The 24,237-nt window shown below is 32.6% G+C and overlaps 1 protein-coding gene across 4 annotated transcripts in view; it reads right to left on the minus strand.

Annotated features, from left to right (window-relative positions):
• The window catches only part of PCDH11X (protocadherin 11 X-linked), a 447,910-nt gene that overhangs the window by 356,857 nt on the left and 66,816 nt on the right, over positions 1-24,237 (minus strand). Inside the window, exon 5 of one of the 4 annotated variants that reach the window (XM_085544584.1) lies at positions 1-17,921. This exon is cut by the window's left edge and continues 15,597 nt beyond it. The exons of the other annotated variants lie outside the window; for them this stretch is intronic. Coding sequence (XP_085400710.1) covers positions 17,916-17,921 — 6 coding nt within the window. The 3' untranslated portion in view covers positions 1-17,915. The remainder of the gene's footprint in view (positions 17,922-24,237) is intronic. 4 annotated transcript variants of the gene reach the window in all.

Below are 24,237 nucleotides of genomic sequence, written 5' to 3' on the forward strand. Positions count from 1 at the left end.
TATGGGTGTTAAGACTGAACGGATAGTTCCACAAATGAACACTGCTCTATTGGTGTATTTACCACACATGTAAATAAACTGATCAGTCATTTCTAGTTTCTTCTTAATTCATATTGTCTGATTCTAGCATGTCCTTAAATTTAAGATAGCAAAATGAAAAGAGACAGAGGACAGGGTACATTCTTCAGCGATGCAGAGCACAAGTTCTCTTCAAAAACTGATCAAGAATTCTCATCTTATATTTAGCATCTCTCATCATCCAAACTAAATCTTGCTCCCACATTTTTCGGCATATAAAATAATAGGCAATACCTTGAATGAAACCCTGTTTTTTTTTGTTTGTTAGAGTAACAATTCCTTTTAGGTAAGTTTAAAATTTACCTCAAAATGCTCATTAGAAAGACAACTGGTGAGGATGATGAAAAGAATTCAGCATCACACTGATCATCTCGTTGTACTTTTCAAATCTATATATATTGTAACCTGCACTACCAAAATGAAAGTCTTTTTTTTTTTTTCTCTTTCCACCCCTTCTTAGTAATCTCTCCATTATGAAAAAAGCAGATAGTCACTCCTATGCTGATAGTTTCCTCCCTCTTCAAATAGCAAGGTAACTGATCCATCAAGTCTCACTCTCCTATCAAGCTAGAGAGGTCTTGTTTAACCTTAGTTTCATCCAGTTTAATCTGTTACTAAAAAAGATACCCATTAAATAAATGTAAGTATAGTAAATACATAAACTAAAGGCTCTCATGTTCTTTATTCTTGAAAGCTTAAATCCTAATTATTCTAAATTATTTTACCAGAGATGTTTCTAACAATGGGTGGGATAAATGTACATGTATAGACACATCTCTCTGATTACTCAAAACAGAAGTAATTTCTGCTTCCAATTTCAGAATTAGAGTTTAATTTTATGTCTAAGTTCATGTAATGCTGCTTTATACAGACACATACAGAATTATCTGGTTTGATATAGTGTCATAAATGATACATGTAATTCTCAGCATACTCCACATCAGACTGGCACATGGCTAAAAGGATGGATCTCTAAACTGCAGAGAACATTGAAGAAGTAATTATTTTAAAATTAAATCAATGTGATATTAGATGAAAGAGTGACAGTAATGGAGTCATAAGTGATTCTCGCCATTTCAATGACACCTGCATTCATAGTTAACCTCCCTGCATCATATTGCCCTACCTTGTTAATGATAACCTGAAAGAAAAATGGATAGATAGAATTCTGTGAAGCTCTGTGCGTTGACCTTACACTGCTACCCCAGATGGTTCTGCTTCTTTAGTGAAAGCAGAATTATTAGCCTGCACAGCTTTCAAAAGCCTGTCTTAAGCAAGTACAGAAGAGCAATTTTCTGAAGAATAGGAATGATCTCATACTCTACCTGTGACACTCAGCAGTTTCATCTACTGAGCAAGTGTAGTTTCCTCTAATTCTCTGTAAAGTATAAATACTCATTCCCTATGATAATCAAGTGACAGTGCTTTGAGTCTCTGAAAGTATATAACAGAATGAGCTAAAAGCAGATTATGACCCTAGATCCTGAACTTCAATAATTCACTTATTAAAATAGTTTCATTACTAATTTCATACACTTGTCATTTGCTATTTGGTATTTGAGATCATGCAAAGATGCTTTGCTTCACACAAAACTCCAAATACATCCTTTCCTATCAAGTAATAGCAATCTTTTGTCACTGAACAACGAAATGAAAAAGTGAAAGTGTAGTGAAGGACAGATGATTCTAAACTTTTATCCTATAAAAATCTGTAGCTCATATTAGTACTTCAAAGTAGGATGGAAGGAAGGGATGTCAGAGATTACCAAACAGATTTCAAAGCGTGTGAAAAAAAATAGAAAAAAAGTAAAACTAAACTACAGAAGAGAGCAGGGGTAGAGATATCCATGTAGTTACTCATATACATGTGAAAGAATCCACATCCATAGATAACGAAAGAAAAATAGGAATATCGAAAATGAACCTCCATTAATATGATTTTCAAAAATTTTTTTTTTTTTTTTTTTTTTTTTTTTACCTTTCAACTCACTTTGTAAAGTGAGAACAAAACTGCCTCATTTACTGCTAAAGAGCCACAGATTGCTTGAATGAAGAATGAAGAAAATTGCTTGCGACTGCATCACATTTTGAAAGGTTAGGAAGACACGTTATGCTCTGGTAACATTTGCTCTTATTTCATAGCTCTCTTTCTCTTGAAGTTTCACACCCTTGTATTTTTTTTTATTTATTTTTTACTGTGCAAATTTATGAACACATATAATGTAATACAATGCACAGTATTGTAAGGAGTATCAATTTTTTTTTTTTTTCATTACTACATGTATTTTCTTGACTTTTATTCATACAATAAAAGTAACTTATTTCTCCCAACAAACAGAAAGGAAAAGAAATGGAGCATCAAATAAAAATTGTACTTATTGATTTTCCATTAAAATCAATGTAAGATATGGTGTTGATAAAATCAAAATTAAGATATAATGAACAGTAATGGATGTTCATTTTTAATGTTATTTTAAATGAATTTTTTTATATAAAAGATATTTTCTATTTTTTTAAGTCAAATTATCTTAACAGAAACTATATTACAATACAGTTTTACTTTCTTTCTGTTTCTTCTATCACGCATGTGAAGGTCCAAGTTTGAAAACTCCAGTCTGAAAATACACTGCAGTGTACCAGCAGCTTTATCATACCACTGCAGTACATGTAAATGCTGACATGATGGGAGCCATATATATGCTGAAAGGATCATTCAGCTGTCAGATGCTAATTAGACTTTGAAATCCTTGTGGGCATCACAATAAATGTGTTAATTAATGTGACATGGGATGGCAGCTTCTGAGCTTAGGGATGTATATCTCTGGCAACAGTAATAGAATAATAGACTTTTTTGATAAAAGGCAGAATTGTATTACAGTGGAGATTACTTTCAGTTTTCCCACATCATAAGGTTTCTTTCACCCTAAAGAGTACTTCCTCCAAAGGAGTGACAAAATAAAAACTGCTCAACACACATCAGAATTCCTGGACTTCACCAAAAGCTGTGAAAAGCTGTAAGTTCATTTCGCTTCAAAGATTCTTGTGATGCTTTAGGACTTTCTAGAACTTAAATAATTATGATAAAAATTCTTCTCCTTCACAGTGTTCACTTCATGTCTTCCTATTACTCCATTTCCAGCTTCTATTCCTACACTTTCATGTAAAGATTTAAATACACGGCAGTGTTCCGAAGGTAGGAGAAGGAAACAGGATGCAGAATCCGACCTAAATTATGTCCTATCTCACACTTATTATACCAATGAATTATTATTATTAGTTCAGTTTTTCCAAAAGCAGTCTTGGTGGCATTGTCTAAAAGTTACATGAACGCTTTAGATCCACAGACATCTTTTAGACTCTGATAGTAGTATTCATACAGTAAAACATATAACAGTTCCTGAAAACAAGCTGAACTTTCCCCAGAATGTTTTGCTGTAAGTTATTAAAGGCAGTATAGGAAAAAAAAAAACAACTCAAAAAGACACTGAATTCTCTCTTGTATTAAGACATGAACTTTATCTTGTAATGATGTGTTGCCAAAGAAAGTCACAAAACTGCCCAATACTTTATTGACTGAATTTCATAGTGATGGCTGCCAGAAATCAGAGTGAATGACATTTTTGCAAAGGTTAAACGCCATCAAAAGAAACAAAAACATACACGTTGACACCTGTGAACTTTGCAAACAAGTAAGTGATTACACTATCAATACTGGCTGAGGACAACAGGTCTCACTTTCTACTAAGGAACATTTTTTGGATTATTGGAATGGACCGGAATCCATTGCAGTTGGTCTGCTGGCAGTCTGGAGGTTTATGCTGATCTACTAAATACATGTTCTCCAAAATCCTTCTTCTTTTTAGATTTGCAAATATAAATTAAATGCTTAAATAACATACATAATGAAAATACTGGGACTTTTAGCTGCTTATGGCAAAAAAAATAAATGAAGTCAACAAGAATGATGGAAATGAACATACAAAAGTAATGAGGAGAAATTATTCAAAAATTAATAAATATCAGTGTTATAATCTAGCATATAAAATATTTATTATTTAAGTATGAGTAAAGTTATTATATAATTTAATTTTTGTTCACACAGATATGGTAACTTTTAGTAATATTATAAACAACTAAAAAACATATAGTAATAGTGGAATAATCAGTCTAAAATTACATTAAGTGGAATTGAAAATTTCTGAGTAAAATACTTCTATTCACTTTAGAAACTTATTTTTGCATTAATTATCTATCATTTGATTGCCTCCTCTGTTTCTATCAGCCATCATGTATGGCTCTCGCACCAAAAGGCATAGCTCCTAAAAATACTCAGCTTCTTGAGCCCTATATTTTAAAATCATTTTTGTGTTACATTTCAGAAATCATCCTACTCATCTTTAGCTATCTGAAAATGAATGCTCATATAATTTCCTCCTACAATAAATCAAGAAAAGAGATACAGAGAGTGACTCATTTCAGCTTTTTCTAGGCATATGAGACAGCTGCAGCAGATGTCTTTCTAGGTGTGTCTCTATTCCTTCACCTAAATCCTACATAAACATATTTCTGTTACCTTTAGAGCCATTCAGAAGGAAAAGCACTATCACTTGGAAGAAATCACAATGAAATTCTGATGTATTTCTTCACCACCAAGCATTATGTAATACTAAATGAATGATTCAGCTCCGAGCTCTGCTTATTCTATTCTTACTCTCCCTTTCTTAAGCTTGTGCCTCAGCTCACTGAAATCCAGTACCTAGGCATGATACAACCTATTTTCTGATCCAGTATGTCAGTCAATCTGTTCTTATTTGCAAAAGGGAATTAAGTAACTCAAAGACAGTAAAAAGAAACAGAGAACATCACCTCATAACTTATCAGTATTTTTCCAGAGAAAGATTCAGAACATCCAAGTCTATGAAGCTAAGGGCTTTACTATGTTCATTGCTTTGGTGAAGTCTTATTGAGATCTGAATATGATGTATCCCCTTTGCAAAAATGCTGGTGTGTGAAGGTTTTCCCATCTTTATAATTTTGCAAACTAGAACTCATGTAAGAAAACTCCACTCCTCTTCAGAAACACCATTAGCACTGAAATTCAGTTTTATTTTATTATCTCTGTTGGGCATTTACTTTCACTGTTGTCCATCTGTTTTAAAATAACATCTCAGAAAACTGTCATAGTACTTCCTATTTATTCACCTTTCCTTCTAATTGTATTCCTCTCACTTACAGCCTGTGTACTGCTTCCCTGTATGGTTCTGCAGTTTGCATTTGCCACTTTAATTCAGAGGTTATTGGTTGATCCAGCTGTAAACATTTAAGCTGGATCAACTGGTCTCTTCCTTTTGAAAACCAAATTAATATCAGGCTTCTCTGACCTTTTTTTGTTGTTGTTGATGTTGTTTTCTTTCAATCTCCAGCCACAATATGGCCAAGGAGAAAACAATTACAAAAAGAAAATCCATACAAAGCCTAAAACCACATGCAAATCATGGAATGGAAACAGCACAAGACAATCTTCCGCAATCCCCATGGAAGATTACAATACATTTACTCGCAAATTCCCACCACACAGTACTTTTTTTTCACCAGTATTGGAACATACTGTTCCAGCTTCCCACATCCAGTCTTGAATAACACGTTTAACAAATATGTGTTGTACTGTTAGTTAAAGCAGAAATAAAGAAAAACAAACACTGTTCAACAAGCTAATAACCCTCGTCTTCTATCTTCAAATAAAATAAGGATGGTCGTGAACTACTGAATGAAGCACGACAACTTCCGGTGTACTACATACAATCTGATTTCTATTCCTATGGAACTTAATGCTACAGAGGTGTATAAATTAAAAATAACTTCTTATATCCTTTTTCCTCTGGAAACAATACACAGAATAAATATTTATACTGAAACTAGTCCAAATATTACAGCATTCCTTTGGAATAAAGGCTTGCAAAGATTTACCCATAAGATTCTGGCCTCTGTTGGTAAATTCAGATTTATTAATAGAATATTCTGTATTTGAATATAGAAGAACAACTTCTAATTTTGATTTATTGGATGAGATGAGAACTAACTGAACTGAGGGCTCACATTTCAGCACACATAATGCTAAACTAAATACTTTCATTAAATAAAGATTTACATTCTTGATTTGCAGGCTTTAAACCTGTCTGATGGAAAATAAAGAATAAATGACATTTTTCATCAGGATTTTATCTTGACAAAAAGTCTTTTTGCAGATATATTTGATATTCATTACGTTCTTGTAACAGCCTGTGCATCTCAAATGTTATCAAACCCTGGCAGAATCTTTTCATCTTAATAAGGCAAAAGCAGACTCTGTGTTCTCGACCCTATTTTGTTCTGATTATCAAGAGGAAGGGTTTGACTGACACAGGAAGAGAAAAAAACAGTTCTGATTAAATCTGAGAGTTTTTATTTGGGCCAGCATCACAAGGAGAAAAGGTTATCTATCTGTTATGACTATGATGGATTTTTTTTCTGGCCATTATTTTTTATATAGATAATAAGACTATTATTTTCCACAATAAGTAAAGGTAGATTTCACGTAAGCTTTGCATTTGGAGCTCTGGTGAATACTTTCAATTTGTCAAGCACCCAGACTGTGTATTTTACCTCATTTTCAAAGGGCTTACTAAAAGATAAACAGTTGTCACATTTGGACTTGTTCAGTTTTTTGCACTTTTGTATTTTGAAATTTTTACTTAAGTAACTAAGCTTTGGCTGTGACAGTTGTCACACTAATCTCTTTACATATATACTTTCACATATCCATAGCACACTGTTGTCTATTGGCTTCTTTTCCATGTCATTAAAGGGGGGAAACCATAAATTAAACATTTATTTATAACAGAAGGTAAATACCTTATAAAAATACAGCTAGAAACTAAGACAAAATTATTGAGGCAGGCTCAGTGTCATTATTTGACTGACATAAAGTCCACAAAATAAACCTAGCTGTCCACTGTAGAAAAATTCCTCCAAGGATCTCAGATGCTATGAAGCGCTTATAGATTTCTCCACTCATTTCTATCCAAGCTATGATCATCCTTTCATCTAGTATAGAACATATTGCACTGTAAACACACTGGACTAACTAGCTAAGGAAATGTAAGGAAAATTTAAAACCAGATTTCAATTTATTCTTTCCCTTGCTTTTTCCTTGCTTTTCCCTTGATAGCTCCTCAACAGATCCGGATGCTCAGAAAAAATTTACCCTGCTCAACTATTGTCATTCCTTCTTTTAGATACAGGAACACAATATACAAAATAAAATTTGAGTAATCTTTATATGGAGAATTTAACAAAATACATCCTGCAAGTATTGGCAAGAAAAGTATTTTAAGGTTTTTGAGGAAAATATTTTACATTTTAGATCTTTAGATGTAAAGAAATAATTGAAAACCTAAGAAACAGTAATTTTTGCTCTAAATACTTACAAATGACAAAACAGATGTCTGAAAAACATGGAGTTAGAGACAATAATACAACAATAGAGGCATAGAAAAGGATTTATATTCCCAACAAAAAGGCAACAACAATGTGAATTATATCCTGAATAAATATATATATACATACAAAAGTTTGCATTAGTCAGCTTTGCACTTTTTCCTTTCCTAATATGTCTAAAATTATATTAAAATCTAATATTTTTCCCCTTTTAATATAAATATGCTTATCCCTGTGGCTTTTTATGACAGAGTACAGAACATTAATTTGCTTGCAGTATTCTCTAATTTGTCGCTGAAAATGAACAAATTCTTAGAATATTTGATATGTAAAAATAGACTGTGCATGTTACTATTGCTTGTGGTGCATTTCTGAAAATAAAACTTCAAAAGAGCTTTTTTTTTTTTTTAGTGGCAAACATTTGCATTCTCCCATCTATCTCAAGAAGAATGATTAAGATTACTACAGTTCACTCTGTGAAATTCCACAGTTATCATGCCCTCATGTGAATTTAATAAAGCTTAGCCTTAGCTGCTCCTGAACAGCAGCCAAGCATTTGATTTGTTCTATTTCATTTTATTCTTCTGTATGAATCCTGTTACCATCTGGAATCATAAAAACAAACAGTTCAAGCAGCTAATGTGTTAAAAGGGGGCAATGACATAATGAAATATTTCCTTCCAGTTCCCTCCAACACTCATTTTTTCTTTCATATCCATTTCAGAACTCACAATGTCATTTACTAATTCCAGAAGGACTTTCTGTAAGAGGATTTTCAGGACAGATGTTGGAACCCTTACACAACTGAGCACGTGCTGTCTTATCCATGTTTAGTGTTTCAAAGACAAAATACTGTAACTAATAAATAATTCTTGGTAGCTGTTTGAGAACATGTAATTGCACCATTGTGTGTCTCATGTACAGAACTTATCAATAGAATATTTCCTCCTCCAATTAAGTTTTCTTTTTCCAGTTGCCTTTCAAATTGAATGTGCTACTCTTTGTCTCCCTGCTTTTAACATTCACCCCTCATGACAAGATTTTGAAAAGGTTTGATCCACTTCTTTATGAGCAAAGAAATGATCATATGTCAATTTACCAATGTTTATACTAGTAGAACTAGATGGAATTCAAATGAAAACTTTCACCATTTTTATAAATTAAAAACATACATAAAAGTTGGTGACTGACACAAGCAAGCAAAAAATAGTGTTTCATTGGACTGTACTCTGAAAATGCATATCAATAGATATGTTTCAAATATTGAATTCATTTGGCATTTATCAATAAAAACAGATGAGATTCTGAGTTCTACTAAAACATGTCTTGACGGTCCAGAAACACTGAAAATTTGAATTGACATAGAATATATAGTATATATAGAATATTAATTTTAGAGAATTCTAGAAAAGGTTTAGGGGTGTGGCGGTTGTTCTTAGTCTTGTACTTTTGTCTTGAACTATATATGTAGCTGAAAAATATATGAAAATTGAAGCCCAGAAGAGAAAATAGCCCTCTGGATGTCAGAAAATGTAATCTCAGTAAATGGTGATACAAATAAAAAAATCCTGTTAGTGAAATAACTTCAACATTTCAATGTATTTTTGTAAAATGGGATGCTGTGCTCTTTTGGGATAATTTTATACTATTCTAAGTTCCACGATGAGGTAAAACACCAAAAGAGTCGTACAGTGTTTGAGTCTTTGATACTAAGTACTATTTCCTGGAGGAAGTAGAATCCCACAAATAGGATAGAAACGGGAGAAAGTACTTTCTTGAAAATAATGGCAAGAAGCCCAATTCTTGCAAATAGAATTTACAGCATTAATATAAAATTTGTGTGTGTACATACATTCTATATTAGCCCTAATAAGGAATGAAAAACCGTGTCATTATTATACAAAGAGTGGCAACATAATACAATATGCACTACACCAGAAAGATAGGAAGATGAAGAAGATGGAAGACAACCTTGGTGAAGCACTGTGAGACAGTTAAAGATGGCTCAATATCTAAAAGTGAAGACAATGACAGAGCTACAGACAAAAGTTAGATCGTAAGTAAGGAATCAACTTATTTTGCATCTTCCTGATGTGAATGTGTACAGTTTTCTTATTCAGAATGAAGCAGTTTTAGAGACTGGAAGGAATGAAGAAAGAAAGGTCACCTGAACATGTGAGGGCCTCATTAGAGCTGTAGTGAAATTTTAACCTCATCCCAGTTAGGCATTTTCAACCATGAAACCAGGGAAAGCAAGCTTCTTGTTTCACAATAGAAGCAAAGTACAGTTGAGCATGTACAGTGCCTGGGATACAATGCACATCTTTGTCAAAGAAAAAAAAAAAAAAAGAGAGAGATACAATTCAAAGAAAATGAATGATTGTGATTGGCTTTAATGACTTCTCCTGTTCAAAACAGACTTTGATGGATTGTCTCTAAGGGCCCTGAAAAAGTTTTATTGGTACTCAAGTACTTCCTATCTATCTCTAAAATAGCTGCATGCTCTTTCAATAGAACTTAAACACATCAAGAGAAATTCCAATTAAGATAAGGAAACACTTTTTGCCATGAGAAGAAGTCAAATAGGAATTAGTGTTTCAGAAAGGTTCAGGAATCTCCACCCTTGCAATTAGTCAGGTGTAGACTGAATGAGGTCCAGAGCTTATAAGTCAATATTTGCCAAACTTTGAGCAAGAAATATCTCAGAATACTTTTGGAGAGGGAAATTAGACATGCAAAATTAACAGATAAATACCTCACTTTTGTGTGTAGGCATATAAGCTTCTGTAGCTCTATAATGTTTGGATTGGAGTTAATGGGGTAAATATTTTGTGTGAGGAATAAAGTTTACATAAACTATCTTACTTCAGTGTGTCTTATGGGACATACCTCTGAAAAGTATTAGATATTTGTACTTGGAAGATTAGCTGAATGTATTTTGAGGGAGGAAAGTAGAGTTTGCCGGTAGGATTTCTCATAAAACCATAGTTCCCACTCAGTTCTAAAATTATTATAGATCTAGCTGACTCCACATGAACTGTAAGACAGTAAATACAACAGTGCCGATTACTGCTGATAATAACAGTCTCAGACATACCTTTACAAGCAGCAGCAACTCTCAGCTGCAGCTCCTTCTGAGTTCTGAGTTTAGCATGAGTTGGGAGAGAGATTTCTCCCATAAACTGCAGTGGTTCGGGATTCTAACTTTGAAATCAATAGCAATCAAAATCTCAGCAGGCTGTAGAAGTCATTGTCTCCCTTCTGTTAAGCTTGAGAACATAACCCAATATTTTTCTCTTCTCTTGATGATTTGTTTAGAAATATACTTACTCTAGACCAAAAAACATTTTCACAGCTTCAGTTTGATCTACTGATATACTGTATCTGTTGAATCCCCAAAACAGATGCTTTTGAAACAGAAGATAGAAAATGTTTACAATTTACAGTATGTTATGATTCTAAATATGTATATCTATACATTCATATAACTGGTTAAGAATATGTTTTTACTTTTACAAAATATATTTCAAGAAATGAAATGCAACTAAGACAGAAGGCGGTTACAATAATTAATATTATTATTACAGCCTATTACTTCCTTTCATATATTTCTTTTACATATTAACTATAACTTAGGTAAGTTTAAAAATGGAAGAAAGGTAAAACATACAACATTTTTTTCTTTTTCTTTTCTTTTTTTTTTTTTTTTTGTAATATCATTAATAATTAGATAGTTTCATCCAGTTAAATTAACAGTGAAATTTGTACTATACAATATTCAAGTCTTAGTTCCATTACTTTTTCACTTTCAGTTTGAAATACATTTATTTTCCAAGGATGGGAAAGAATATTTCTAGTAATCAATAAAAATGGGTCATGTAATACAATTAAGATATATTACTTTCAAATCACACGGTAAGCCTGACACAAATCAAATGTTAAAATTATGTGTGAACACAAATCTACATATTCGTTTACATTACAAGTTAGAAGGCAACATTCCACTCCTCTTATCTGTAATTCCACATTAAAACAATTAAGAAAGTATGTCCATATGTGTCAGAATGTGGCACAAAGATCTCAGATGTGGAGCATCAGATACTGATAGAGCTATATTATCACTTTTTTTTTTTTTTAAGTACACATACTTTTTTTTGCTCAACCTTTTCTATCCTCATGATGTTTAGGTCCTGAATGTGATCATGATCTTCTCTATATGGACCTCATTATGGCAGACAGAAGATCTCAAAAGATATACAGCATTAGATAGCTGAGGCAAGGGTATTTTTCAGGTATTATTTTCAGTTAACTGAGGTGCAAGAAGCAATACTATTACTATAGTCTATTAGTTTCTTTCAACTGCTTTCTATATTTCTTTCCTGTTTCTTTACAGTTAAGACTCTATGAATCACTTTATCAAATGTGATTTGAAAATATAAAAGCAATTGTGAACAGTCTTCACAAAAAAAAACCAAAAACACAACACTCTACCACATGTATGTAAGCCAAAATGTCTTCTTAACTTCAATTCAAACATTCTATCACAATTTGATCAAAGAAATAGAAATTTTGGTATACATACAATGACATAACATAACTCTTGAGAATTAACAAAGTATTCCGATTTATTCCCACTTTCCAAAAAAACTACTTCCTGAGTTTCACTTTTGCCAGAAAACAGTTAACTGTTATTTTGGATTTAATTTTAATTAAAGTGTTATTTAATACAAATTAACAGTTAGAATTTGTGGTACTCACTACTTGGTGAGAATAAAAGGTTTTCTTTCCCCAAATTGCTTTTCTCCATAAAGTATGTCCATGTAGTAGAAATATTCAAGAAAATGCATCTTCTAGTCACTCAAGTACTTTAAAAGTTCAAAGTGTGAAGTACATCTGTTTGTTGCTCATTTCCTTATCTGTGCTTATATGTGCACTCTAGCATCATCTGTCCTTGTCTTGCAGGGAGGAGGTTGGAGAGAAAGAAGGGAGGAAGCAAGGATGGATCAACCCATCAATGATTTAGATAAGGATCTAGGAAAGGTATACTTGTTGAGTGTTTCAGAGTTGTCTACATGCCTGAAACTTATTTGTGATTTATGCACCCAGAAAAAAGGGGAGTTTTTGAGCTGCTAGGCACTAAAAAGAAAGAAATATTTTTGAAGAAAGATGTTAGATTCAAGTTTCACGTCAAATCAGATGATCAGGTGATCAGATCATTAACAAAGACAGACAACATCACAGCCTGGTACATAAGTGGAGGTAAGTTCATCCTTTTGACAACCATCAACATCTCATAGGAGAACAAAGATGAAAAACATAAAAAGGACCAAAATTCAGTTGATGACTTTTAGGTGCTCTTCAGTTATGGGAAATCAAACCTCAAATCTTTGATAATCATCATTTAGCTTTTATTGGAAATAGGTTGATTGAGCTTTAATGAACAACTTCAATTTAAAGATAAATAAATAATAAATACAAATGAATAAAGGCTGTTTAAAAGATTACTGAAGCCAGAAATACTCCTGAAAAATTCATGGTAACACAATTATTTAATATCAATCTATTTTAATTTAAATAACTGAATTTGATTTACATGTCTCTGTATGAAATCTGCAGAGGCAGATTTTACATTGGAGAAAATATAGATGCATCATTTTCATGATATTTTCAGTGGCAAGATTTAAGAGAGTCTATACAACAGAAAAATATATTAATTCAGAATAGCAAGAGAGATTTTCCACAATACATTCCAGTACACTCAGTACTGGAATATGTAAAAGTGAGATACTCGAAGAGAACAGAAACTCAAAACTGTGTTTCTCATATTGTATCATTAGCTCCAAGTTATCAAGAGTCACTTTCTAATACAGTTAAAACACAGTATACTCTCAAAGGGAAGACAAACTTCAAAATAATGTGTAAAGTGAAATCCTAGTGCTTGACTATCCTTCATAGCAAGATATACTGTGTACTGGGACAGGCATATAGATACAGTTTTTTCTATGTAATATATTGCCTGTAAAGTGTGCTAACTGAACATGAGATATATGTGCATTCATTCACCCTCATGCTCTCTTTAGATACACATGCACAGAAAATACATACATACACAGACCTGTATATATATGTAAAGACATACTATATAAGCACTCACACATATATGTAAACATCTTAGAGGATGTGCAGCTCTTGGAAAGTCCTGCTTAGACCACATGTAGTTGAAAAAAATGCAGACAAGATGTATGTACTGGTAAGGAATATGCTTGCTAGTAATCCTTGTGTAGTAAATTTAGTTTAATAATTATAAGTTCTAACCACTGTAAAAAAACATTGGCATCTATATAGAACTGACTGTGTGTATGCACTGCCAAATGAGAGATCAAAGGTGTGTTTAAAAACAGTGCTTTTCCAAAAGATATATAAATATAAACTTTAAACAAAATTTATTTTAGAAATAGATGATTAAGACATAAAAGAAACAGTGCTTGATAATTCAATAAGAAATAAAAAATATATACTCAAAAAGTCTTGTTAAAAAGATTTTACAAATAATACTTAACATCAGGCTATGTCATAAATATTTGCACTATGATAAAACAGGAAATCACTAAAAATGTGTAACAACGAGAGAAAAAAAAAAACAAACTGCTTTACAGTTTACATTAAAAAAATAATTTTGTTTATATCACAAACTGTTTCATTTTTGACAGTACCCTACTGCCTTTTAGCAGTATTCAGTGAGATACAGAAGGATAGATAGATATCCTCCAAAGTCCAACAGATTTTCTGATATGATAGGCAGCTTTCATACAACTGCAGATTGTGTGCCATAGTTTTTCTTCGAAGAGACCCGTTCGACATTAGGGTGTTTGAGATCAAGTGGCACTAAGCTTTGGTAGACACATATTGATATGAAATTCAGGCATTGGCAATATGACACAGGATGCAGAAGGGCAAATATGAGAGCCATCTTTGGCTGGTGACATTGCAGGGCTAAAAGCTGTGAAGAAACTAATGCACACTGTAAGACTAACAACAAATAATGAACCATTCTCTATGCTAAGCCAGACATTTCACTGTAAGTAACCAAAAACAAACTCTAGGACTTCTATAGGCACAGATCTTTCTGCACAGGTGGCAAGTGTGGTGATGTGCACCAAACGAAAGGATAAATCTCTAAATAAGTTAACTGATACGATAGTGAATAGTAATAATTATGGTCTAAATCACAAAAAAATAACATAGAAAGTGTGACTGATATTTCCAAGAAAAATACAATGAATTTTCAAGTTCTAAAGCAGCATTTTGAAACTCAGTAATTCTTGCTCTTAATTTACCCTGACTTTCATGCAGTCAGAAAAATCATTTATTTAGGTGAAAGCACATGAAAGACATTATATTCCACACTGAAGCAGGCCTGGCTTTGATTCAGGATTCTCGTATTCATTAAAAAATCAAAGTACAGAATTTTTTGACCGACCTCCACTTATCCTTTACCTTTTGTAAAAGTGTAGAAATTAATATTCAGCACATATACACATTTGGTAAGTACACATCAGGCTTCCACGAGACTGTCGTGAATGCACTTAATCATTGGAAGGTAATAAGCTCTCTGACAAGTCTTATACTAAGACCACTCTTAAGAAGTTCATATGAACCACTCTTTAAAAAGTGATATTTAGACACAAGAAAACAAAAATGAAAGCAGAGTAACATATGAAACAGAACTACTTAAGAGGTTGCTGGTTTTTCCAGTAGTGCATTTGAAGGGTTATCATATTTGGCTGAGCTAGCTCATGAGAGAACTAGAAGAGAGATTACAGATTTAGACCAATAATCCAACCAGCTGATGAGTCTATTTCATACATATGTCTTTTCTAAGGTTAAAAATCAGACTAGATTCTTCTAGAATAGAATGATACAACCCATGAAATACCAGGAAAATGATAGATCTTCAGCTTGACTAAAAGAATAAGAAACAGGAGTCTCCTGAGAAGTATTTTTCTCACAAACAATCAACATTCATCTCAAGAAACTGCAAGCACAAGTTATCAAAGGTTCTTTTCACACTCACTGTAAAAAGTAGGCACTTGTAGAGGGCATGCCGCCCTCTAGCATGTAGATGAACCAAGTCCAGTACCACAGCTCAGTATTCCTCAATTAAAAAAAAAATAATCTCAATATAAGCATTCCTATTCTTTTGGTGTTTTTTCTCCTAACCAAACATTAATTTTACATGTACAAGCTTTCTCATCAAGTATATCAAACCTAACTGCTGCAAGAACAGAAATCCAAAGATTCAATAAAAAAACATAGTAAATAAGTCTGTGAAACCCTACTGTCTTCCTACTGAACACCTCCACTAGGCCAAAGGTTAATAACTCTTAACAAATATCCTTGCATGCTTCCCATCACCCAACTATGAGGCACCTAAGCAAACAACTGTATTAGCAATAGGCAGTGCCCATCCTTAGTTACACTAAACAACACTTCTTGAATAAACTTTTTTACTATGTCTGGAATGGAGTAAAAACCAAAACAGCTGACTAAGTTGTGGCATTGAATCAATAAATATCATTACTGTATGTCTAACCACTGAATGTGTTCTTTAATATGAATCATAAATGCTGCAAGGGTATGGTAAATAGAAACAGCAAAACTGTCTTACAGATACATAAACATCTTTCCAAGAAAATCATCTCATTATAGGAAGGAAATTTTTCCTGTAACAGTCATAGCTATAATTATGCAATACAATATGCTAAATTACAATACGTACTTAATTATTAATAGAATTTATTTTACAGATCAAATAGCCAAATACACATTTTTGAAAGATCCAGATAGCAATGTGGAGAATACTATAGGCAACAGTCATGGCAGACATTCTGCAGTCTAAGAACTGAGGCAACGTGAGTATTAAGTACAAGCCTATAAATACCTTTACATCAAACATACAGGAAGGTGTAAGAATGTCACGCTGTAGTCTAATCGATCAATCATTAATAACTTTTTCTTTAAAAGAAAGTTATATATATTGTATACATCCCGGTTAGCAGTGTTACTCATTTTATTCTAGCAAACTAATATTACATGTCTTCATATAAGAACAGGGTTCTTTATACTCCTTTGCTTCCTAAGAGATTTTCTATTGCGCGTGAAATGCTAATATTATAGATGATATATATTAAGCATTATTCTTTAAAATATACAGGAACTTGCAACCAGGCTGCAAACCAAGCAATGATACTCAAACTGTATTTGTCAAATGAGTCATTCTAAATAAAAAAAAAAAAACAAAAAAACATGATGTACACAAATTTAAATTAAAATAAGAAAGGTAATAATAAGAATTGTGGGAGAAACAAAAAACAGAAGGCCATATTTTCCCCATATGCTGGGTAATAGTGCAAAAAATTACAGGTTCCAAAAGATATTTATCATTTCCTATTTTATCACAGTGGAAAGTAAGACACTGGATCTGTGATGTTTTATTTAAAAACAAAACAAAGAAAAAAAAAGTAAAAAAAAAAAAAAAAAAGTATTTCAGAAAAGTAGGTGTATAGCACCTGTGATGTGTTATCTAGATTTCAGCAAGCAAAATGCAAATTAGATTCTATTTTAGGAAGTGAATATTTCTGAGTTTTTAAAATGTGATCATTTATTACAAAATTTTGTGGGTAAGAAAGTATTCACTGTTCACAAGTACTATTGTGCCTATAAAATGAGAAAGCAGTGATTTGATCAATTCCATTTATGATCCATAGCAGCAATATTATCTTTAAAAATATTATGGACTGGATATAAATAACACTTGATTCTTAATACGTGTAACAATGCTATATGTGACAACAATTTCTTTTCTTTTTAATGCAGGGAGTATAAAGAACTTTACATTCTCCTTTCAATGTATGAATAAAATTTATTGCTCCCTTTTATTATATAATCAAAACTTCTACTTGTTTCGACCAAAATAAATAAGGAAAAAATCTGGGACAAGAAGTTGGTTGCAAGCAAAATTAGAAAACAACAGATTTACCATAATCGCCAACTGCGATGAATGATGGGTCACATTACTTTTTCTTAGCAAAACTACATTATAGAACACTATAGCACAACGTACTAAAATTTTTTTGTCTTTTCCTTTTAAAAAATTCTTGCCCTTGATACCTTTCAGTAGGGCAGCTTGAACAGTTCATCGTCACTTCCAAACCCCTCTGGAGATCAGACGATAAATTTCTTCGGCAATCAGAGAGAGGACAAAGGGCTTTCTCGTGCTATTTCCTTGTTTTCATGTTTGCTGGCTTAACATCATTGTGTACACGTACGACTTCAGAATATAACATCAGATGCGATGACGTTCAGAGCTGGCAAACAGAGAAACAGCATGAGAAAAGCCCTTTCCTACATAATTTTCCCCATATATTGTAAAGTTTGCTTCCAACTTTCAACCATGTCAACCACTATATAGTTTGAGAAGTACCAAACCATCGCATTTCTAAGTAACCACCCACCTTTGGTGAGCATGAGTATTTGCAGGTCTCTATATATACAAAAAGACCTGCACAAATCTACATACATACAACAGAAGTGTTAAAACGGGAGACACATAAATGGTTTCTATGTACATTATTTTAGTTTTTTTAGTATTTTTTTCTTTATCAGCTCAAAACTCCAAGTGCTATATCAAGTATACAGCTATTAGAAAACTACCATACTGCCTAAAATACATTCTACAGGGTTTTAGTAGACTTCATTCGAGAGCATAGTTCCTAAGAGCATAAGATATTTTGAAGAGTTATTTTGCTACTTTAAGTTGTATTTATTATCAGAGTTAGTCTTGAAAATTCACTGAAACAAAGCCATTCAGATCAATTATTTCACGGAAAAAAAACCCACTATCAATAGCAGTCACCAACACACTACCCACTCACTGGTTGCGAAATTACTATCAACTGAAGATAACTGAGTGTAATACCTTCTGTGAGAAAATAGGAATAGAAAGAGTGTGAAAATTAAACTAAAGATAAATCTGTTTTCACTGTTGACAATGGTTGGTAGCCATAGATTTCTTTAAAACAAAACAAAACAAAACAAAAAAAAACAAAAAGGAATTGAGGAGAAAAAGAGTAAACATTTCACCTCCGCCATAAAAGGTGAGACATGCTTAATGTCTAGGGAAAATCATATATATTTATACTGCTACTGTCCAAAAACATGCTGTTACTGGATAGAGTTGGGTACCATCCTAGCCTGAAAAACAATCACCAAATGTTAATGCTGAAACTTTGCCTACCAAATTCAGTACAACCTCAGCCAAATAGTTTTTACTGGGATAAAAACCAACCAAACAAACAAAAACACAAAAAACCTTTGTTTTCTCCAAAATATTTTTTACTGTTCAATAAACATTTAGATACTGTACAGAGATACATGTTTTAGTGAGGAAATATTTGTGGTAGGTATTATTTTGGAGGTCATTTCCAACCTTGTCGATTCAGTGTTTTTATTATTCTACTTAAAAGTCACATTCAAAATTGTTCCTGTTTTTTTTCTTCCTAAAGGAAAAGTGAATTTATTTTTTGTTTTCTTTTTGCTTGTGCTTGGTATTTGTTTTCTACTATGAAGTGCAGAGTATCAATTCCAGACTTCCTTCCTTCCCTATGGTTTTGTTGTTTTTTTTCAGTAAAAAACATATCTATAAAATAAAAATCGACTTTTCTTTCCACAAAGAATTCCACAGAGGAAAAACTTTTCCTCGACCAGTTCTGCTTTAGTAGTACTACATATCTAATTAGCTGCTCACATAAGAGTCTGCAAATTTCACTTGTCCTTCAGTATCATCTTTTTTCTCCAAATATGGATCTCAGTTCTTACTGAAATGTACATACACAGAATCACACCAGAATTACCAGCAAAATTACCACCTAGAAAATTAACAGAAAATAACAAGAATAGTCAGAGTTGTAGTAACTACTTCTGAGACAGATTTTGGGAAGGGTTATACCAACAGATATTTATCTGACAATTAGAAGAAAATGTTCCTTGAGTGTAATTTACTCTATTTGTCAATGCAAAACACAGCATTACCTATACAACCTTTCACATATCAGAAACATGTGCATTGGCTATTGATGATGCGGGACACTGAATAAAATTCACTACACTCACTTATTACCCAAAACAATAAATCATGCATCTAAAGATTTGCATACTACATGAGTTTTCAGAGCTTTGCGTTTCAGGAAAGTGCAATATTCTTTTAATTTGCATTCTAAGCACCCTGCTCTCATACTGAGTGGATAACAATAATGGCATTTCACCACATTTCAAATCAGAAACAGAAAGCCATATGTATCATAACTGTAAGCCTGTGTAAGCAGTTGGTAGTGAGAAAGTAAGCCCCAAAAAGGCAAGGTACTGTAAATGAGAGGTCTGCTTTTTCATATAAATTTGATGTCTATCTCTAATTATATTCCCACAAACAAATTCAGCAGAGATCACAGTATTATACGAAATCTCCATTCATACACACAGGTACATTCACAAATGATAGAATTCTTGCAAATCAATCAATTAATAAAGCTTTACAGTTGTAAGTATGAGAAAATCAATCTTCATACCTGTTCATTCCCACCATTTTTTTCTGAAGATGGCATAGTGTATTAGCAGTGGAAACATATGTTAACATATGGACGGGAGTCCACTGCAAAGCAAGCATAACCACTACCAAGTACAGAAACAGAGCATGATTATATATTTGTTATTCAAACAATATGTTCATATATATATTCAATATATATATATATAGTTCAATATATATATATACACATAGTCTCTCTCTCTCTCTCTCTCTATATATATATAGTGTGTATAGTTCAGAGAATGACTATATATTCCAGCCGTACCAGCTGAAGAAGTGAGCTGAAACTAAACCAAGTCCTGACATCACCGCTTTCATGCAAGTCATACTTTTTTACTAAAAGACGGCTAGATAAAACTTAAGATGATAATAAAAAAGCTGATGAGACCCTTCCTCAGTCAATAGCTGTTTATTTTAGGATATTCATATTGTTCCTATAGTGTGCAGTAAAGCGTTTTCAAATGAACTTACGTCACAAACAGCATTAACTGAAAGAAAGAGACAAGGAGGAGGAGGATACATGAAGCTTTAATCAACCTTTGCAGCAGTAGTTCCTTAGAATCCAGCTGCCAGAGGTAACATTGTATACTATAATTATGAAAGTTTTGATTAGGTTGATGCCCAGACAGGGATTTGAATTGTCTGAATGTTGTTTCAAACACCTCAGCAAAGATTTCAGATTTTAAAATTTGTGTTACATACTACATGAATAATGGATTGGAAAAGCAAAAACAAAAACATATTTTTCAACTTTCCAATGCAAATTAAAAAAAAAAAAAAAAAAAGATTTCTGAAAGTATATACTTCATACAGCCTTCACTCACTAAGGTAAATAGCAAAAGCAATTGAGTTTTTACAAAGCTTGTGGACAGACAAGCTGTAAATATGGTGTATGTTCTTCTCCGAAGAAATATATTCTTCTAAGAGGACAATAACCACAGAAGCAAAGAAAATTTGAAGACACTGAAAGTTAGCTTGATTTTATATATCTTACTTTAAAAAAAAAAAAAACACAACTAAACAAACAAAAGAAAAACATATTATGAACAAGAAGCCCCTTCACAGTTTATCACACGATAAAACTTCCTTAATACATCTACAGCATGCCAAAGGAAAGTATGCTATTCTGAAGGTACCAATTCAGTCTCACTAGTATTAATTCATAACGTATACTAAAATAGTATTAATATCTCTTTCCATTACCCCTTCTCACACAAAATAATCAGAGAAGCTTATTCTTTCTTCCTTGCATTACATTAGCACATTTCCCTCTTCAGCTTCCTGCAGTCGACAGTCCAGTGTATCCTCAGTTACTTCTCATTCCTTTCCCATAAAACTGAGCTTTTCTACTGCCGTATTTACTTGCCTGCATGGTCTACACAGACATACTTTCAGCTTTTTAGTAGAAAATCCTGTTCATTCTCTTTTGCAGTTTTTTTGAGTACAATTGTTATAATGACTTTGTCATTTTATACACCACTTCAACAAATTTAACAGAAGAATAAATTTATTTATTTAAAGACCTTTGATATTCTGATTTAATGCTTCAAACTTTTTATCTTTAAATCAGTATTTCAAATGTCTAAGTAGAACAGTTTACTAGAACAGTAGAACAGTCTTGCATAGACAAAGTTAAGAGCTACTGAGATGTGAGGCGTGTTAGTATCAATAACCAACTGAAAATGAAAATAAATAAATTCACAGCAAGCATAATCTTTAGTTTTCTCCATCAGAGATATTTTGGTTTGTAATAGGGAAGTATGACAGTAAATATTACAGTAAAATAATGTTTCTCACACTAGACACCCTTCTTCCTTTCATTCCTCAAACTAGCTCACCCGCCTTTTTAACCAAAAATTATCACACTTCTCCTTGTTGTCCTCCATTTTCTGAACATGCAGAGAGTGCACAGCATGAAGGTATCATTAACCACAAGGATCCCAGTCGTCTAAAAGGTTGGAGGAATAGAGGGTAACATAACATCTGAAAGACTGGGGTAGAAGTTTATTGCGTTCTATCTCTTTACTAGCTAACAATGACAACTCTAAGTTAGTCTGTCCTGAGTCTGCAGCTTCACAGAAGATAGAACTACACAGATTGTAATGTACTATAAACAGGATAGGAGTAAGACCCATTAAAAAAATAATAATAATAATTAAGAAATACAGAATATAGTTTGCTTTGCTTATCATAAAATACAATTATGTCATTATGATCAAAGTCCAACACAAAGGATTAAACTCAAATGGCCTTTCTTGCCCAATTTATATAAATAAATGCATTAATATTTTATTACTTTTTACAATTAAATACAATTAAGTCACGTGTAAAGGCAAATGTTGTTTTCCAACCAGTGGAAAGGGCCTGTGTCACAGAGTAGTTGTAATTTCTCCAACAATGTGATTGCTTTTGTATTAAAAAAAATTAACTTTCTGATTATATTCTGAGCACCATACTAATATGATTTCTGGTACAGTTATATCAGGTAACGAGTATTTAAAAACAAACAAACAAAAAATCTGTTCTGTTCTTCTCTCAGTGACAGGAAACCCCTATCAATGACTTTTAAGGCACAGCTAAAAGAAAACATCTTTTCCCAAGAGACTTCTGTAGAAGATAATTGCTTTCCATCCTTCTTTAAATGTCCCTTTTGATGGAAGAACTAAGTAAAAATCTAGGGTGCCATGATCTTACCTTCTCTGTTAGTAGAATTAGTGCATTACAAAGTGCTTTTGAGCAGACAGTGGAAGAATCTTAGTATATTTCATATATTTATATATACCTCATAGGAGGTATACTGGAGTCCCTGTACTCAACTGAAAAATCATTTAGACCAGGCTAATAGAACTCTTAGGTCAGTCCTACCGAGTTGCTGAAAACAGCACCACCCACCTCACTATTTGGAAAAATATAACAGATGAAACTTTTCTAATGTGCAATTTAAATTAACACATATAAATACCTTTGGTACAAAATATTCACATCTGAAAAATATTTTCTACTGCTGTTTTAAAAATGAAAAAATCTATTATTTTTTCCTTGACTTAACTGTTAGTGGAACTCAAAGCTCCATTTTGTAATACAGAGCTATATGGGCTACCACAGAAATTTGTGTCCTTAAGGGGCAAAAAAAAAAATTAAGTAGAACAAACAAGTCATAATACAATGTTCATGTACATTTTGTTATCACTGTAGCTGTCATAAAACAAAGCTCAAAAAAATTTAAAACCTCAACTGAACAAAAAGTCTAACAGACTTAGTCTTGCGGAAGATTTGTCCCCAAAAAATTTATATTGAAATATAATATGAATTATAAGCTCTTCTGAAATATTTAATTATTGACTCTTTGATCAATTAAAATTTGACTAGGAAACAGTTTTCACTGAAAACATTGTGATTTTCTTAAATAAAAGTAAATAGACAAACAGAGAATTTATGAACTGAAATTGTTTTTGCTGAATTATGAAATTTATGAAACTTTCCAAAATATATATAGAAATTAGATTTGATTTTCAGTCACTTACAGCCTTTCTGTAGTGTCCATTAGGCTCTTATTTTTAAATTTAAGCTAAGTCAGACATTACACTGTACTGAATTTTTGAGAAGTTAGTATCTGGTTTATCAGGCACAGGAGCAAAAATGTGAGAGCAATTATACCAATGCTTTTTATTTTCCCCCAGCTTTGCCTACTGACAGTGCCATTCTACTCAAGTAGTCTGGTACTTTTGAAAATGGCACTGAATCTCTCAGATGAAAATCCTTGCCTGCTTTTAGTGACTTTGAAGTAAAGCTATGCCCAAAGGAAGGCTGCAATTCCAGACACCATTAATATTAAGAAACTCTTATGAGGTCCTGTAAAGCTTTATTGTTTTCCACCTGGCCTAGTTTACTTCAACTCTTGAGCATACAATACTACAGAGGTCAGTACCACAAACCCTCTTTGTTTCACTTAGCTGCACAGTGTACAGACGTAATGCAGGAAGTGCCATACTGCCATCTGCAGTCTGGAATACCCATCAATGTAATAATTCACAGCTCAA

This window comes from Coturnix japonica, chromosome 4 (assembly GCF_054131305.1).
Source record: "Coturnix japonica strain WE chromosome 4, WE-NBRP24, whole genome shotgun sequence".
NCBI lineage: Eukaryota > Metazoa > Chordata > Aves > Galliformes > Phasianidae > Coturnix > Coturnix japonica.